Source organism: Carcharodon carcharias, chromosome 18 (genome assembly GCF_017639515.1).
Source record: "Carcharodon carcharias isolate sCarCar2 chromosome 18, sCarCar2.pri, whole genome shotgun sequence".
Lineage (NCBI taxonomy): Eukaryota > Metazoa > Chordata > Chondrichthyes > Lamniformes > Lamnidae > Carcharodon > Carcharodon carcharias.
The window spans coordinates 72599310-72619415 of NC_054484.1; the positions used below are offsets into that span (position 1 = coordinate 72599310).

Genomic DNA, 20106 nt, shown 5'->3' on the forward strand with positions numbered 1-20106 from the left:
AGTAGTAATGTCACTGGACTAGCGATCCAGAGGCCCAGGCTGATGCTCTGAGGACATGGATTCAAATCCCACCATGGCATTCAATTAATGAAATCTGGAATTAAAAGTTAGTCTCATTAATAATGATCATGAAACTACCATTGATTGTTGTAAAAACCATCTGGTTCAATCAGAATTAAATCTGCCACCCTTACCTGGTCTGGCCTACATGTGACTCTTAACTGGCCTCTGAAATGGCCTAGCAAGCCACTCAGTTCAAGGGCAATTGGAGATGGGCAACAAATGCTGACCTTGCCAGTGATGGCCACATCCCATGACAATTTTTTTTTTAATTGTTGGAGAAAGAGGAGTTTTCGGGGTGGAGAAAGAGGGGTTTTGGGGGTGGGTAACAATTGTAATGTGTAGGAGATGAGTTGTTCATGGTGGCATTAAGCCTTTAAATTACTAACCTTCAAGAGCAAGTCTGAAGATTTGTAGGTTATGGTCGATGACTTCATTTTTTGGTCACCAAGCCTTCCTCAATGCCTGGAGAAAGCCTGTAAGTATGTTTGCTCTTGCTCAAAAAGTTATTGCCAAAATCCGCCTCTTTTGGGGTGTAGCAGTGGCTCCAAATATTTCACACTATTTTTACTTATGACTTTACAATTTCCTTCTTTCCAGTCTCCACTAACTCCCCTTTCTCCACCAAGATTTATTTTCTTCGTGAGCCTGAATTACACTATTATATCAACGCTGGCATTGTAAATAAAAATTCAGTAGGGTTCCTGCAGGTCATGGAAAACCTGGAAAGGTCATGGAATTTGTAAATGACTTTTCCAGGCCTGGTAAAGTAATGGAGATTTTAAGAAAAGGCCCAAGTCATTGATGATCTGACTTTCGGTGGAATTCCCATCTTTTCCAATATTTTTCAAAGTTCACTTCCTCTTCTCTGTAATCATTTGCTTCACTGCACATGTCCGACATCCAGTACAGATCTGTCGTCCTCGTGCCTGATCCTACCCATTACCACCACTAATTGGCTGCTTTGGACATTGCCAGAACAGCAGCAAAAATTGGCTGAGGAGAATGAGCCAGATTCGGCAGCCCTGCCATTACTTGCCTTTTGTGAGGAGAGGTGTATTTGTTGGTGCAATTGCAGGTTTTTGTTGTCTTGGAGGTGGAGGACTCAGTAAACAAGGTAAGGCAGAGCAGGAACAAGCACCTGGTGGAGGAAGCAATGTGTAAAATGATACTGCATATCTATCGTCTAGACCCATTTGCTCTGTTCTTTTGCATGAGACCCACTGAAAATTTCTTAATCAACATGGAAAGGCATGGAATTTTACTTTACTAAAGGTGCAGGAGCCCTGAGTCAAAGATATTTCTTTTGATGCTGCTGAGTTCTCCCCCTACCTAGCCCAACCAAAGTGAAACCATTTAATTTGAGCACATCCTGTTGCATTTTGAATCTTTACCATGTACTTTTTCCCCCTGTAGTTCCTCTAGCTTGCTCATTCTTCTTTTACTATTCTTTCCCCCTTTTTCATTGGTTTGACTTTCTGTTTTCTTATCAGCCCCATCTATTTTTCTTTTGTTTAAAACTTCACTGAGTTGAGAGGCTGTATCAAATAACTTCATTGCTGTAAGTCTTGTAGAAAATATAAAATCTTGTACAACTCATGGAGCCTTGCTGTGTACCTTCGTAGTTTTCTGACCACAAAAACTCCTTTAGATTGAGTTTATGTTAATGTTTTGTCTAAGGTATGATTTGTCTAGTTTCAAATTGTTAATAGATGAGTAGAACAGTGTTCCTCAGGAAACCTTTTTTAATGTATATTTTCTCTGTACTACAGTAAGAGAAAAACTCAGATTTTATCACATAGTAGAGAAATTCCTTTATTGCAGGTCTGTATCTGAAGGCCTTCTACCTAAATAGACTGCAGTTTATGTACAGTGTCGAACCCTTATCAAATCAAAGATTAACATGAAAAAATCTTTTTCTACTGGGAACAGTGTATAACATAATGCGGGTAAAAATGCTAAAACAACTATTCGGCTGTGTTTATGCAGAAATTATTTCAACTTGAAACTTATGAAATTTTATAGTTAGCAGCCACCTGGACTTTGTAATGATGGGTAATGATTTGGATGAGGAAATTGTTTTTTAAAAATCTGGATAGACAGTCATATGTAGATTTTTCTTAATCCCTGTTATAAAGCAATAGTTGCCAAGCTTTTCCTGCAGATGTGCTTACTTCAAGACCACCTCCTCTCCCCTCCCATCCCCTCCCCACCTCCCCTTTCTTTCCCTGGATCTGGATCTGGATCTGGATCTCAATCCATATCAAGGAATTTTTATATTAGAACAATATATTGAATTTAAGTTTGGTTCCTTATGAGAAATATTCTTGCAATCATTTGGTCTGTTTAAGTAAGGCTTTTCAAAATAATCCTTCTATACATTTTAATTGTATGGCCTTTCATTGATGTTAGTTCATCCACTCATTTGTTCATATTTGCTTTAGGGTTGGTTCCGATGACACTAGCTGATATCTTCCATAGACTATTTGAAATGGTTGAATTTGTTTTTAAGTCCCCTAATTTGACCCTAAATGTTTCATTTCCATGTAGAAACTGTCAGGTTCACTTACAGCTTCATCAGTTTTCTAAATCAAACGCCGATTAACTAATTTCCAATTGGGTACTGATCTATACCTAGCTATAGTGATGTACTGCTGTGGCTACAACTTTACATCTAAACGTTTTACCAGAAAAATAACAGTAACTTGAACAAAATAGTGCCTACAAATTAACATTTTATGCATGCTTTTTGGAAATAAATAAACATATAGGCCTTGAAGGCAGCAAGTCCAAATTTAAGAAATGACAGCAATTAAATTAGCGCCTCAAAATTAATATTTCAAGTTAAAATTCTTTCTTTGTGTTGAAAAATTTATACTAGACCATTAATCCTTAAGAAATGGTACCCTCTTTCTCCCTCCCTCAAAAAGATTGAAATAGGGTAGACTGATTGTTTTCACTGTCTGTAGTGTCGCCTTCCACTGCATTTATTAAGTTCTTAATGATCAAAGATGGTTTTGTTTTTGTTTGCCAATTTCTTGGCTCATTTGGGACAGCAGGACTCTCATAGCAGTGCTAAATGCAGATGGATAATTTGTTAATGCATTCTAACTGTATTGTGTCACTGCTTATATAGGCATAACCTTTTACTAAAATTAGCAAACAATGGAAATTATAGCTGTAAATCATTCACACTTTCTCTTTGATATGTAAATATGAAACTCCCTCTCCTGTCATTCGGTTATAACAAGTTATTCTGTAGAAAATTCAGATGCTTGTCTGACTATACAGAGGCGATCAGCATGTAACATTAAGGTTAAAGGTGTATTTTTGACCTTCTGCATAACTGCCCACCAGACAACTTGACTGTATGTTTTCGGCTCTGTACACTGAAACCAGCCATTTGAAAGTGCGCAAGAATTCACTGTCCTTTGCCTGTGACCTCACTATGTTGGTATGGTTAATCTGTTTTTTTCAATTATTGTATGACTGCTAAGAACACACTTGTCTGCTTTGGTAGGTCTGAGTTAGAGATACCACAATTCTAGTTTAAATGCAGTGTATTTCAAAGTGTTTATTAAGATGTTTAATTGATTCTCTCAACTACTTTAGGGGCTATGCATGTTGGTTGTAGGGAGGCTATAACATATTTGACTCTGGTTTCTGTTAAACTATAAACTGTATGTTTCAATTTTTACAGCATCTTTGAATCACCTGTGTATTTCATAATTCTTCATAAAATAAGCTTGGCAAATGTTTTTTGCTTGGAAAGGAAGAGTTAGATTATGTTTATTACAGTAATGCCACATGCATTACACGGTAATGAATTTCAATATGATTTTTTCATCATAGAATGTGTTTGTAAACTGACAAAAAGTGTTGACAACTTGCCCTTTCATAGAGATTACATTTTCAACTAAACTTTCTGTATTAAAAATGTTATAATTGTTTATTAACTTCTCCACTTGAATTTACCCCAAATCGAGTAAAAACAAATCTGAATTTTGTGTGCTCATCAAGCTAAGGGATGTTCGTGTTGAGGAATGGGAACTTTCCATTTCATGCCCTTTTGATCACTATTGAGCATTTCCAAGTTTGGTTTAGCAAGGTTACTTGCAGAGTTAAGGTCAAAACTCTGCTCTAACAACATGGTCATTTCCCACCATGCACCAACATGACAGTTCCCCATTTCTTATACCAGCCATCCTATAGTTTCTTTGAATGAGATTGTCAGTCAGTGCTGGATAAGAGACTGATTTGTGCTTTGCAGCCATCCTGCCAGGAATTGAAGGGTGACAGTTTCATGCCACATTGGACCCTTGCAGCCAACAGAGGAGGAGACTTTTATCGCATCAGCCTAGAGTGAGGTTTATTCTGGCCCAGGAGGTTAAAGACCATCTCAGCACCCTGTCACCTCCAAAATTCTGTATATTGTGAACATCTTAAGTCCTTGACAAATAATTACTGGTTTACTTGTGTTCAGTTTGCCTTTGGATGACTCTTGAACGTGACCTATATCTGTTGGAATTCTTTTAAGAAACTATTGTGTTTCATTGTGTGCAGATTATCTGATATGCATATGAATCTTTTACTAAATTTTTTATTATCTGAAGTATTTGAATGTGTGAGCTTCTACTTATATTCTGTACTTTTTTTTCTAACTTGTTTAATCAACACAAGATCACTTGGGTAAAAATCTCATGGAGAAATGTCTATAGCTAAGTATGTGCACCAAGTACAAATGGAACTAATAAATGTAATGTTGCAAAAATAATACTTTTTTTCAGAAATCTGGGGAGAAATGGTTTATCTAATAGTAGCATTTTACTCGATAAGTGTCCACCTCCTCGACCACTACCACCACCATACCCACCGCTGCCAAAGGACAAGCTAAATCCTCCTACACCTAGTATTTATGTAAGTAGGACACGTGCTGGTTTAACTTAGGACCAGTAATATGTGATCTTCAGTATTTTTGTGTTAGTTTTTAAGTCACAAATCAAAGCAAAATCATCAGATAATTGTCACCTAATGCTACTGTTAAACCAGGACCTGCACAATGAAATAGTTGATGTAATTACTAGATTCTGATTCAGGTTAAATATAATTTTGAACGGTGGTTGCAGATTTTTATTAGTCACATAAGGCATTCTTAAAGTTGTCAAATATAAATTTGGATTTTCGTATATAACCATATATGTAAACTAGATACATTTTGAAGCTTAATTTTTATTTTAAAACCTATTGTAAAACTTTTTCTTTGTGCAGTTGGAGAACAAGCGTGATGCTTTCTTTCCTCCACTTCATCAATTCTGTACAAACCCCAACAACCCTGTTACTGTAATCCGTGGCCTTGCTGGGGCTCTCAAGCTAGGTAGGTACTCTAATCTGAATGTAAGTACCATAGTATTAAAATTATTTTTTTTATAAAGCTCTTCAAGGTTGGTTCTTCAGATATTAGTTGACTTCTGGGAAAAGTTCTTCAGTTTACTTTCAATTTCACCAACAAATTAAAGTCTAAAGCAAGACAACGATGTAGGAACAGGAATAGGCTATTTTTGCTGGAAAGCAATTTAGAATCATTCTGTCGCTTTCACCTCATCATCTAGTAAGCTAAATACTTACGCAGGTTATAAATTTAAGGTGTTGCTCTTCTCTAAGAGATGGAGTTTGCAGTACACTGAATATACTCTTGCTACTATATGTACTGTATCACTTCAGTACCTGCAAATTGTTTCATTTAGCCAAAAGTTGCTACAATGGTATGCGACTGAGAAATATGTTGCCTACTGGTAGATTTAAACATCCTCCGTGTTGTCCTCACGATCGTACCAGCCACCAAGATGAATGGCATGATGCTCTACTCTTGTCACAACTGTTTCACTTTAATATATTTAGCAAACTTGTGTTGTACTTCCAAAAATGAACATGAGAATTATCATCTGACAAAATAATTTACCAAAATGAAAAGGTCAGTGCTGAGGGTGTGATTGAGTAAGAGAGCTAGAAAGCCGATACTGGTGCTGCTCCAATTCTGCTCTCAATGTGATGTGCTTTACAGCTAAGATGATTTTTTTCTTATCCTGAAATAAGGATTATTTTGCTGCTAAGATCCTACTCTATCTTGCAACATAGCCCAAGTAACAGAGTAACCAAGCTGAAATGTAGAATTCTAACCTGTCTTTCATTAAGTACCACTGAAAAGGAGTCAGCAAGCTCTTTTTGGTGGGTGGAGGCAAGAGAAATATTTTAGATATGAAGGAGTATCGCTTTTTTCTAATTGAGGTGTTGTGAGAGCTTTTTCTGATGAACCTGTTTCTGCCAGTATACACATAGATAGCAATATAAATCTTTGTCCTCTAATAACGATTCCTGATAATTCAGGAGCTGATCAAAGTTACATAATGATAGTATTTACTGTAGTAATAAAGCAATGCAATCAAAGTAGCAGGTTCAAAAAATGAATTGCGGAGGGAAAGAAAATGGAAGAACCTGAATCATTTATAAAATTTTATGTCACGTTTATAATTTTGCGAATAATTTACACTTAAAGCATTTTGATTTCACTGATCTTTATTTTTAACATGTAGAGAATTGTCAATCAATGTTACATGAAACTGGAGTGTGCATCCTGAATTTGTACTAGTATGTCAGTTCACTGCATAGCATGCTTTAGAATGAAACCATTTTGTATCCCTGACCAATGGCTGTTTCGCTGTCTATTATTCAATTTGGTGTATGCTGTCTTGTATTTATATTTGTCCTGACTTTCTTCTTGTGCGAGTGATAGTAAATTTCAAATTTGATCTAATTTCCCTATTCATGGTACTCTCTCTTCCCATATAGGATATACTTGATTTGTACCAGTTCCATCGACCTGTTTAGTTTCTGTTGCTGATCAATTCTGTTTGCAATTTTTCCCCCATTTAATCGGGGAAAGCTCTCATTTTATCAGGCCATAAGTTGCTTTTTTACTTGTAAAGTAACTTTGCCCTTGAATTCTCTTTTTCTTACCGTAAGTTGAACCTAACTGAATTGTGGAACTGTTTCCAGGTTCATAGTCTGTACTGCATTTTAAGCCCACCCACAGGGATTTTCAAATCATTAGCCAATTGAAGGCCAGGAATACTCAGCCTAATCAGGTATGGCAGGTGGGCTTCCATCATTGGAGAGCAAGAGGGAGGCCCTCCAGCATCTATTGATCAGCAGCCCCACCAGCTGAAGATGGAGATTGTGAGGGACAAGAGAAGATATATATCTCTTTATTTTTTAAAACGCCACAGCTGCCTAGCCTCGATGAGAGGCAACCATTCCAAAAGAAAGCCAGTGGCCATAGCTATGGCCCAGTTGCTGTTGTGGGTCCATTGGCCGGGAGGGTTGGGGCAGGGATGTCAGGATCCCAGCTCCCGCCCTGAGCCCATCACAAAACCTGGGCGGCAGTTTTCAGTTAGCACAGGAACTGGGCTTATTAAATTTAATTTTCCTCAGTTGGCTACCTGTTGCTAGCCTCTGGACAGCCGACCCAACCCCGAGCCACACTCATTCAAAATGTCTCAGGGCTGGGAGCATAGTGGGGGACCAGCATGGAGGCCAATGGCCAAACTGCATGCTGCCCCACCAGCCTCCAATTCAGAACCCAAACCCTTTTAAAAATACTGACCTTGGTCTCTGTTTTTCAACTGTTGCCTGCTTTGTTGTGCAAAATGCAGTGTAGGAGATAGCCCTGAGTGTGTTGCAGAAAAACCTTCCTTTCTAACCATAGTTTATTAAAATTTCTTATTTCACCACTGATAGGAAAAAGCTTGTTTTGCACTAAAATTATCAGTCTCACCCGTGATGATGATACATGTAGACCTCTGGCTCAAACTTGCACAGGCTTTCTCTTAAATAAAATCTGATTGCACATCTAGACTCTCTTGTTGAAGGCAAAACGAAAGGCATATTTAATAGGAAAAAGGAGCAAAGAAATTTAAATACAGTAATAGCAAGGTTCAGTTTGATCTCAATATGTTCAAAAATTAAAGCTGGAAAGTTGGGCCCAGTTGGTGATGACTTAGGACATCTAAATTTATATAGTGGTTAAAGGAAGTTAAAGCCCCTGATGGTTCTAGCGGAAAGTCAATGTACAAATTGTCACTTGCAGCCTGCTTCTGATGTGGCCACTGTGGTCCTGAAGTTCTTATTGAATTTTGAGTTTTGGGAGAATGAAACTTTCAACATTCTGTCAATGGTTATTCATGCAATCATCAACTTTTAATAATTTCTTTCTTTGCAGATTTAGGTCTTTTTTCCACCAAGACCTTGGTAGAAGCAAATAATGAACATTTAGTAGAGGTGCGGACACAACTATTGCAGCCAGCAGATGAAAACTGGGACTCCACTGGAACCAAGAAAATCTGGCGCTGCGAGAGTAGTAGATCACACACCACAATTGCCAAATATGCACAATACCAGGCCTCATCATTCCAAGAATCATTGCGGGTTAGTCTTCCACTATCTGAGATTAAATGTCCCCATAGCATAGTAAAAACGCATTTTTGCTTGAGCCAAATTTTACCTCTGTAATTTTGTTTTAAGAACATAAGAAATAGAACAGGAATAAACCATTAGGCCCCTTGAGCCTGCTGATGATCTTGTGTTTCGATTTCCACATTCCCATCTAACCCTGAAAATCTTGGTTCCCTTGCCTAACAAGAATCTATCTACCTCTGCCTTAAAAATATTCAATGACCCTGCCTCCACTGCCTTCTGAGGCAGAGAATTCCAAAGCCGCACAACCCTCAGAAAAAAATTCTCCTCATCTCTGTCCTAAAAGGGCAACCCCTAATTTTAAAACAGTGCCCCCTAGTTCTGGATTAACCCGCAAGAGGAAACATCCTTTCAGTGTCCACTTTGTCAAGGCCGTTCAGGATCTTGTATACTTCAATCAAATCACCCCTCACTCTTTTCTAAATTCCAGTGGAAACAAGCGCAATCTGTCCAACCTTTCCTCATAAGACAGCTCAGTCATTCTAGATCGATTCTAACGTGACGAACATCAAGCCTATAGTTTCCTGTTTTCTGCCTCCCTCCCTTCTTGAGTAGAGGGATTATATTTACTTCTTTCCAATCTGATGGAACCTTTCCAGAATCTAGGGAATTTTGGAAAATTAACACCAGTGCATCAACTACCCCATTAGCCACCTCTTTTAAGACCCTAGGATGTAGTCATTTGGGACCCGGGACTTGCCAGCCTGCATCAAATGTTTTAAAACATTTGATTAAAAATGTAGAAAAGAACATTTGGTATTTTCTCCATAACTTCCATCTCCATCACAAGCTTGGATCCTCCATCTTAGGGATATCACTACTTTGCCCATCCTCTAATTACTAATGTGCCTATTGGAATATTTTCTAGATTCATCAATGTACTCCTGCTGCAAGCACTTTTTAAGCAAAATGTGCAATAGTTTCAAATATATATACATTTATACACACATAGACAGTCTGAGAATTTAATCCAATTACAAAATAATTCACAACTCTAATGGAATTTTCAAAGCTGGTTATTAAAAAATAACCAGTTCTGCATATTAGAGAAACATGCAGATATTATGATTAATATTGAAAGCAATGGAGGAATTTAACTAATTTAAAACAGAATGAGAATGTGACATTAATTACAGATCTTCGGCTATACTGCATTCTAAAGCTTTACTCTGAATTTTTCCCTGACAGGTTTTCAGTATAGTAAGACACTTCTTCGGTATAGTATGTAGAAATAATTCATGACATTGATGTCATTTTTTTCAATGAACTCTGCAGTTCCCAATGGAGTGTGTAGCATGTTTGTTTATGGATTTGCTTTTTAGGGAAATGTTCATTTGGTGGTTTATAACTTTCATCTTTAAATGGGGAGTTGAGGGTTATGGGGGGCAGATGGTAAAGTGGAGTTGAGACACAACCAGGTCAGCCACAATCTTATCGAATGGCAGAGCAGGCTCGGAGGGCTGAATGGTCCTATGTTCCCAAACCTTTTTGATGCCTTTTTTTATCCACTACACCTTGATGCAATGACTTTAATAGCTGCAGTTACATAGTAGGCACAGTGCAATAAAGGCATAAAGGTACAGTTACAGTGAAACTGAATATAATGCCATAAATATTTATTATTAGTGTTGATCTGTTCACTGGAAAATGTATTTGCACAATTCTGTAGGAGTTGCTTAAATATTAATTATCTGAACATGCAGAGTGGTGGGGGGAGGTTAAAATAGGTAATTCAGTATAATGGCATATGCATTTCAATTTGTTGATTTGAATTTTTTTACTTGCAGGAGGAAAATGAGAAAAAGAGTAGTCATCACAAAGACCAATCAGATAGTGAATCCACATCCTCTGATAAGTAAGTTTTGTTACTCAAGGATACCAAATGTTTGACAGATAGTAAATATTTTTGAAATCCTTTACAATTATCACTTTTTTTAAACAGTGGCAGCAAAAAAAGGAGAGGTCCATTTAAAACCATCAAATTTGGGACCAACATTGATTTGTCAGATGAGAAAAAGTAAGTCTTTGCATTTTTTTTCTGAGTAAGGTGTTCAACACTTTTTGTGTAATCATTGCAGACTGACAGTTGTTGCTTAATGATTTCAATAAAGTTTGTAATTACGGTAATGTAAAACACAATATATGGTAGGAGCACAAATTATCACAAAAGGACCACCAATGTGAATGCATCTGTGTTTGTGAAGCGATCCACAGCGTATTTTATCAGACAGAGAAGTAGCAATAAAAGGTCAAGACAATAAATTTGAAAATTTGGAATAAACCACCGAAAGAAAGATATATTTCATTGAAAAGAAAGAGAGTCCAGATAATCCGCTTCAGACACTATGGCACTAATTCAGCTTGCTTTAACCATTTGGCTTCTAAATCACTAAATCAACAGCCAAACTTGTACTTTTCCCAACATTTTTAACATTGCATTCCGTTCTTCAATAGCAGTGGATTAAATGAGGTATTCGTTAAATCAAAATTATTTGTAGCAACGGGTCACTTAATAGCATACGTGGCAGCCTTATTTCTTTCAAGGGTGTGGACTTGGCTGGCTAGGCCAGCATTAATTGCCCAGCCCTCGAAAAAATAATGGTAAGATGTTTTCTTGTTCACTGCTGTCCACGTGGTGAATGTACTCGCAGTGCTGTTAGGGTGGAAGTTTCAGGATTTTGGTCAGCAACAATAAAGGAATGGTGATATATTTCCAAGTCAAGATGGCGTGTTACGTGGAGGAGAACTTGGAAGTGTCCCCATGTGCCTGCTGCCCTTGCCCTTTGAGGGGCTAGAAGTTTTTTATTCTTTCCTGGGACGCAAATGTTACTGGAAAGGCCAGTATTTTTTGCTCATTCCTCTTTGCCTTTGAGAAGGTGGTGGTGTAGGTACAACTACAGTGCTGTTTGGAAGGCAGTTCCAGACTTTTGACCAGCAACAGTGAAGGAATGATGATCTAGTTCCAAGTTAGGATTGATGCATGGAGTGGAACTTGCTGCTTATCAGCCCAAGCCTGAATATTGTCCACATCTTGCTATATATGGACACAGGCTGCTTCAGTATCTGAGGAGTCATCAGCGAATATCCCCACTTCTGACCTTATGATAGAGGAGAGGTAATTGATGAAGCAGCTGAAGTTGGTTGGGCCTAGGACACTACACTGAGGAACTCCTTTAGTGATGTCCTGGGATTGACATGATTGACCTCCCAATGACCTCAACCAATCTTCCCTTGTGCTAGATATGACTCCCAATTAGTGGAGAGCATCCTCCTGTTTCCAGTAACTTCAGTTTTGTTAGGGCTTCTTGACGCTGCACTCAGTTAAATGCTGCTTTTGTGTCAAGCACAGTCACTCTCACCTTACCTCAGGAGTTCAGCCCTCTTGACTATGTTTGAACCAAGGCTGCAGTGAACTCAGGAGTTGAGTGGCCCTGATGGAACCCAAACTGAGCATCAGCGAGCGGGTTATTGCTGTGTAATTGTTGCTTGATAGGACTGTCGCCAACACCTTCCATCACTTTGCTGATGATGGTGAGTAGACTGATGGGATGTCAATTGGCTGGTTTGAATTTGTCCTGCTTTGTGTGGACAGGACATACCTGGGCAATTTCCATATTGCCAGGTGGTTGCTAGTGTTGTAGCTGTACTGGAACAGCTTGGCTAAGGACACAGCTAGTTCTGGAACTCAAATCTTCACTATTGCCGGAATGTTGTGAGTACCCACTGCCTTCAAACGTTTCTTGATATCGTGGAGTGATTTGAATTGGCTGACGACTGGCTTCTGTGATATCGTGGACCTCGGGAGGAGGCCGAGATGGATCATCCACTTGGCGCTTCTGAAGTTGGTTACAAATGATTCAGCCTTACCTTTTGCACTGATATGCAGGGCTCCCCCATCATTGAAGATAGGGATATTTGTCAAACCTCCTCTTCCAGTTAGTTGTTTAATTGTCGGCCACCATTCATGACTGGATGTCATGACTGCAGGACTGCAGAGCTTAGATTTGGTACATTGATTATGGGATTGCTTAGCTCTATCACATGCAAGTTATCCTGTATTGCAGCTTCACCAGGTTTACACCTCATTTTCAGGTACTCTATGCCTGATGCTACTTCTGGTACGCCTTCCTGCACTCTTAATTGGACCTTAAGTTCTGTTTTCTGTGCCTTCTCCCTTGGTTAAATTATTAGTGAAATTGTGTGATATTGTAGATGATTGAGTATTCTGTCCAGCTTGATAGCTTAAAAACAAAATTATTTTTAATTTTATTGCACTATTTCCCCATTCTGCACAAAGTAAGAAATGTAGAATAATATATGTGGTATTATGCCCATTCTTTGGATAAATGAATACCAGGTGCTGTAATTACTTTCCAAAATTGTTACCAAAAGTAGCTTGTGTTAGAAAATGAAAAATTTGTACTAATTTACATAATGTTATCTTAACATTTTGGGCTTGGATGTCACTACATTGATCTAACATTGTGACCAGAAGGTAAATCCTATGTGACTTAAAAGATGGACCTTTTTCTTTTCTGGATTTCCTGCCACTAGCCCAATTCATCTGGATTTTTGTTTTGAACTTTTGCAATTTGTGCACAAGACCTCTAACCTGGCCACATCCTATGCTGCTTGTCAGAAGTAATTGGAAATGAGCCACTCTGACAAAATCGATCAAATGCTCCTGGACACTGTCTACTTTTTTTTGTACGATTAACTTATTTTGTACAAATCTCTGTCCCAAAGTGACCTCAAACCAGTTGTTTATAACTAACAAGACCTTTTTGCTACATTTTAAGTGGCAAGGCAGACTAGAAATTGACAGTGGTATCTGTTTCCACTGGGTCTCCAACCCTTTTTATCTGTGTTCCAAAATACGCTGGCAGGGAGGACCTGCCCTCTTCCTTGTGGACTTATCATAAGAAGCAGGACTGAGGTAATGATATAATCTATCACAAAATTCTACCCCTGTGCCCCCAGCACAACAAATGCTTGCATGATGCCGGTATATTTCATAGAATAGATTGGTTACGACTCAGGAGGCCATTCAGCCCTTGGTGTCCATGCCAGCTCTTTGCAAGAGGAACTCAGCTAAGAGGCTACTCTTTCCCTGTAATCCTGCAAATTATTTCTCTTCAGTCGCTAATGCAATTCCCTTTTCAAAGCCACGATTGAATCTGCCTCCACCACACTCCCAGGCATGCTCACTGTGTTACGAAAAGTCTTTCCTCATGTTGCATTTAGTTCTTTTGCCATTCGCCTTTAAAATGGCAGGGATGAGAAATTCAGCTGTTTGGCGGAATTCTGACTTCCAGATAATGGAATTCTGCCTTTTAATGTTCTTTTCTGACCTCTGTCTCCCCTCGGCTGCAGCTGTCTCCAACTTGGCCAAAGCCAGTAGGAGAGTCTCCGCCCTACTAATACACTAACAACCAATTTAAGATAATCAGTTGAACTTGTTGGTGTGGCCCGTTTACACTTGCTAGGTAGTGCTAGAATGTCAAGCATAACATTACAAAGTTACCACAGGAAGACGCAGAGTAGCACTAAGTAGCCACAAGAAAACAAAACTAGAAAAGGTATTCTTTCAGAAATACAGACAACCATTTAGTAAAATGTATCAAAAGAATGAAAGGACTCTGTTGGATAATCACCTTGCATGTTTCTAACCTATTTTCCTTGCTCGATGTGGAAAGGATTAACGAAGGTCATTAGAAATAGGGGCATTTGGCCTATCGAGCCACACTTTTTAAGTAATTGGAATTTTAAAATTGGTAATTTCTAAGGTTTTCTAAAATAGTTTTACCCCATACACTTTGTTTACAGTTAAATAAGCAGCACAATGAAGTCTTAGTGTACTGCTATCAGGTTTTTCCAGCACACTATTCAGGGAGCAGAGCCCCTTGTTTTCATGATGGGCTGGGTCCAATCTGCCTTGTGTGATTATATTGTGGAGTACTCTGGCCCGGTACTCACAGGAATCCCTTTCTCAATTATCTTGTTGGAGGGATGGGCATTTGGAATGTCAATAAAACCATATACAAGGTCCTATTCTTTGCAAACAAAAGGAATATGTTCAAGCCCAACAGCATTTTTGAGCTGGGAGATACCTGGGAGCTTGGGGAGCCTGTTGTTCCCCTTTGCTTTCTCTATGGCAATGTCTAGGCCAATCACAGTTGACTTGCCAACCAGTCAGCACCTTTTTCTCCTGTAATATAAATTGCTGCGGTTGTTTGAAGTTTGGCATTCTTGCATTTGCCCAGATGAGTGCAAGACAAAAAGCACCAACAATATTCAAATCAGATCAGCCATGATCTTATTGAATGGCGGAGCAGGCTCGATGGGCCAAATGCCCCTATTTCTAATGACCTTCGTTAATCCCTTCCACATCGAGCAAGGAAAATAGGTTAGAAACATGCAAGGTGATTATCCAAAACAGGTGGAATCTAATCAGTCCTTTCATCCTTTTGATATATTTTACTAAATGGTTGTCTGTGTTTCTGGAAGAATACCTTTTCTAGTTTTGTTTTCTTGTGGCTGCGTAGTGCTACTCTTCCTCTTCCTGTGGTAACTTTGTAATGTTATCCTCGACATTTGCAGTGGATTGGGTAATTAAACTGTATTATTGTATTTGGTGCTGCCTCTTAGTGTTGATGCTCCAGCACTTTATAACAATTGACACGGCACTGTTAATTTGAATGTTGATGGTTAAAGAAAATGAAAATTTTAAAGAAAATAAATCCAAAAAGACGAATATAGAGTTTGCCAGTTCTAAAACAAGCTGTGACAAGTATTTCCCTTTTTAAAAAAAAAACTCAGTTGACCTCGCCACTTTTGGATGGGTCTTTAATCTGAGACCAATATGTATTCCTTAACCAACATCATTATTTAGAAAAAAACAGTTTAACTAGTCATTTTCACATTACCATCTATGGGACCTTGCTGTGTGCTTTGAAGTGTCTTGGGGTCATGAAAGGCAAGTCTTTTTTTCCCTATCTGATGGCTCAGGGAGTAAATGCGTTGAATAAGTAATTATGCTGAATGATGCAGAACATCAAGGTTCTATGTTGATATTCAGTTAGTCCTGAGTTAATTGATCTTGATCAGGACAGTGGTAGCCTTGCTGCAGTTGATCTCGGCATCTCTTTGCTACAAGGGTGATGTGAAGCGGTAAGGGTTTCGATTCTTGGTGGCTATCTCTTAATCTCTACCAACGTAAATACAATGCACAGTTTATTGGATCGTGCAAGGGCCAGGAGAATCAGATGGGAGTACCCGCATTGCGTTGCTGGCATCGGGAAAACTATTCCCCCATTAAGTTGGAGAGAGGAATGGCCCGATGTGGGAATCATGCTCATCGGTGGCAGGATGTCAATTAAGATCAACCATAAGCACTTGAGAGCAATTATCCCTGAACCCACTGGAATTTAGTAGTGCCTCAGGGATTTAATGGGACTTGCACACCTCTCACGTGACTTCCCAAGGCCGCCAAAATTTGCCTGCGAGTTCATAGTGGGGGTGATCCTGTTGTCAGATACTCGGTGCCCGTTTGACGAACCTGGATCTGGAAGTGGGGGGGTTGTTGAAAGCCACTCCCATCCCTTGCCTGCAACCCATTTCCCTCCTTCCTCACTCACCTGTGCCCAGGGTTCCAATAGCGATCCCTGGGCTGAGCCTCAGAGCATTACAATTGCCAGGGGCATTGCCAGTCTCTGATTGGCCGGCAGTTCTTGGGCGGGATTTCTGCCCCATTGAGGGCTTGATCGCATGGAAGGCCTGGCGCTAGCCAGTTAAGTCCCTGAGGGCACTTAATTTGCATCAGGCCTCCCCCACAGAAGCAACATGGGCTCCTACCGGTTCAACAAGAAGTTGGGCGCCGTGAGGGTGTGGCATTGCTAGCACTAAATCGCAGCCAGTGAGCCAAAAGGCTGCCTTCTGTGCTTTAGGGATAAGGATTTAAGCTGAATGTAGTTGGCTGCTTGGTTAATTAACACTAGTAGCATTCACTGCCCAGGCTTCCACATGAAATTGCCCAGTGAGGTACTTGGAAAGAACATGGAATCAAATTTCTATCTGAGCCATTTCCTTAAATGAGTAATAAATAGATAACTCTTTAGCAAATGCTGTTGAGAAACTGATGGCAAAGAATTTTAATATTCATAAATGTTTTTTGAACAACCAGAATATCTCTAACTTACACGGATGATTTTTGAAACCATCAACGATGTACATGCATTTCACAAATCTTTGCTACTTGTTGCTTCAGGTGGAAATCGCAGCTCCATGAACTAACAAAATTGCCTGCTTTTGTGCGTGTGGTATCGGCAGGAAACCTGTTGAGCCATGTGGGGCACACCATTCTTGGAATGAACACAGTCCAACTGTACATGAAAGTTCCAGGAAGCAGGACTCCAGGTGAGTGCCATAACGTCTAAAAAGTGGAATTACATGGCTGGTAAAAGTGGATGAATAAGTGGTGAAATAAACCTCTTTTTGGTACGTTCTGGATATGGCCAATTGACCTAGAATTTTGTTATGGTAATGTGCATTCTTACGTTCATTGATTCTTGTACAACAACAACAAACTGCCCATTTCGATCCCTCCTCTCCCCCCACTCCACCCCATCCTTACTAGGGCCATCTGCCACTAGCTTGCTTCCCTTCATGTCCCCATTATCACATCCTTTAGATAATAACACCACCATCAACACCCTTTTGTCTATGACATCTTTGGCAGTCTCTTCTTGGCCTCCACCTATCAGTGGCTCCCTGTCGAGCTCTCCTGTCCCACCCCCTTCTACCAGCTTATATTTCATCTCATTTCTATATGTCTTAGTTCTGATGAAGGGTCATACGGACCCGAAATGTCAACTGTATCCCTCTCCGCAGATGCTGTCAGACCTGCTGAGTTTTTCCAGGTATTCTTGTTTTTGTTCTACATTTCCAGCATCCGCAGTATTTTGCTTTTAACAAACTGCAGTGTTAAGGGAATAATTCATCTCTGGGTGAGTACCACCCAGATAGAAGCTGAGTTGTGTGTCTCACTCATGACTGTATTTGACCATTTTTCATGCTGTATATGCTGCCAGTATAAAAAATTTAACTTTTGACAATTTTGACATCTGGGCAGTTAGAGAATAGAGGTTTAATATCTTCAGCTCTTGTATAATACTGCTCACCTGTTTCAAGAGAGTGTTGTGAGACATCCTAAAAGTAGTACTAGTGGAGATTAAAATTAGAATTTATGAAGAAAACAGGGATGAGAAAATTCTGACATTTTGATTATAGAATTCTGCCCTTTGAAATGCTTTTCCAACCTCCACATCCCACTCTCCATAATAATTTGCTTAACCGGTCAAGGGCATTGCTACAGGAAATATTCGAGCATCATAGCCCCAAACATATTTAGCTGCTTAGATAAAAGCAAAAAACTGCGGATGCTGGAAATCCAAAACAAAAACAAAAATAAAAATACCTGGAAAAACTCAGCATGTCTGGCAGTATCTGCGGAGAGGAACACAGTTAATGTTTCGAGTCCGTATGACTTCAACAGAACTAAGTAAAAATAGAACAGAGGTGAAATACAAGCTGTTTTAAGGGGGGGTGGGACAAGTAGAGCTGGATGGAGGGCCAGTGATAGGTGGAGATAGCCAAAAGATGTCATAGACAAAAGGACAGAGGTGTTGAAGGTGGTGATATTATCTAAGGAATGTGCTAATTAAGGGTAGAAAGCAGGACAAGCAATATTTAGCTGCTTCATCAATGACATTCTCTTTTACATGATCAGGAGTGCAGCTGTTTGCTGCCAAATCCACAGTGTTCAGTTCTTTAAGCTCCTCGATCAATGGAGAGTCCATGTCAGGTGCAGTAAGCTTGGACTAACAATGTTCATGACACACAAAAGTGTTAATTAATGACCACCTCCAACAAGTAAAGGCCCACTGGCCTCCCCTGACTTTCATCAGCATTGTCAGACCATCAGTGCCATAATGGTTGTCCTAAATCATAATTTTAAATGTCCTAACCATGTCAACACAATGGCTACAACTGCATGGAACAGATGGATACTTTGTGCTGAGTGGCTCACCTTGCCTTTCAGCATCCCATCTACAATAATATAAAAGTAAAATACTGCGGATGCTGGAAACCTGAAACAAAAACAGAAAATGCTGGAAAAATTCAGCATCTGTGGAGAGAGAAAAACCCCATCTACAATGTTCACCAGGAATGTGATTGAAATCTCAACGTGGCTGGATGGATGTAGCCACCACAGCACTCAAGCTTATGGAACAAAGCTGTCTTGATCCAAGCTCCTGCTGTTCGACTCAGTATCCAGCTGTTTATTGCCACCACATTGTAATTGCAGTAAGTTCCATATACAGGATACACATGAGCAACTTGTTAAGTGTACTTCAGCAGCCTCTCCCATGTCCACAACCTCAAATACCAACATGAACAAAGACTATAGTAGTGCCATCATCTCCAAATTCTCCTGCAAGTCTCTAGCCTTTCTGACTTAGTGTGCTGCCATTTCCTACCCAAGACAATCATGGAGTAACCATCAGCATACGAACTGTACAGTTCAAAGAAAATGTTCATCATTACTTTTTCAGGTCCACTAAGATTTGTGCCGCATTGTTAGTGTCACCTACATTTTAATTTTTTTTAGAGGAACAGCCTGCAGTCTCAAGTTTATTGTAGATCAGAGAAAAATGCCTTCTGATGCCAGGGGTGTGACTTCATGTTTGGGTATAACATCACAATAATCTTCCTCAGTTTGAAACTATCATATCATTTCTTATAGATCAGCTATCAATCTTTCTTGACCAGAAATTGAGAAAATATTCATACTGTCCAGATTTATGATGCACATGAGAGATTTAAGCATTTATGCACGTCTAGTACTTTAACTTTTATTCTTCAGTGCTCATTTTTTCATTCATTTGAGCCTGTGATAATGTTTCTGCTCTAGATCATGACTTTGAAAGCTATAATATTCCCTGCTGCCTTCCAAATTTTATGCGAATTAGCTTAGTGCATCTTACTGCATCTGTTGCTATAGTGGGACACTTCTAGGACTAAATCAGACATTCACCTAAAATTGTTTGTGTTTAATTTATTAACTGTTACAGTTCTATAATTTGACCCTATGGAATCTTCCACCCAAGAAAGTAATCATTTTGTTCACATCGGGAGCTTTAGCTTTTTATATAGTACCTAGAGGATTTATCAGTTCTCTTTAATGGCAAAACATCGAGTAAATAAGTGAAGCATGAACCATCGAGCATGTTAAAAGCCTATCCTCCTTGTGCTGTGGTTTCTGTATGCTTTGTCTGCAAGGGTGTTAATTGGAATAATCAGAATGCGTTTTCTAAGCATTGCCGTACTGATGTATGCTTTGTTGCCTGAGTGTTCTATGGTGGCCTTTAATATTATGTCAGAGAGACCAGCAAGCTTGCCTTCCACGTGACTGGGACATTTTTATATATATATATATATAGAGGTACAGGGATTGAG

General features: G+C 39.3%; 1 protein-coding gene across 2 annotated transcripts in view; it reads left to right on the top strand.

Moving 5' to 3' along the window:
* kdm6a (lysine (K)-specific demethylase 6A) overlaps positions 1 to 20106 on the top strand; it is a 284665-nt gene that overhangs the window by 238497 nt on the left and 26062 nt on the right. For both annotated transcript variants that reach the window (XM_041210596.1, XM_041210597.1), the window contains 6 exons: positions 4848 to 4977; positions 5329 to 5434; positions 8336 to 8541; positions 10377 to 10444; positions 10532 to 10606; positions 16856 to 17004. In XM_041210596.1, the coding sequence (XP_041066530.1) occupies positions 4848 to 4977; positions 5329 to 5434; positions 8336 to 8541; positions 10377 to 10444; positions 10532 to 10606; positions 16856 to 17004 (734 nt within the window). The remainder of the gene's footprint in view (positions 1 to 4847; positions 4978 to 5328; positions 5435 to 8335; positions 8542 to 10376; positions 10445 to 10531; positions 10607 to 16855; positions 17005 to 20106) is intronic.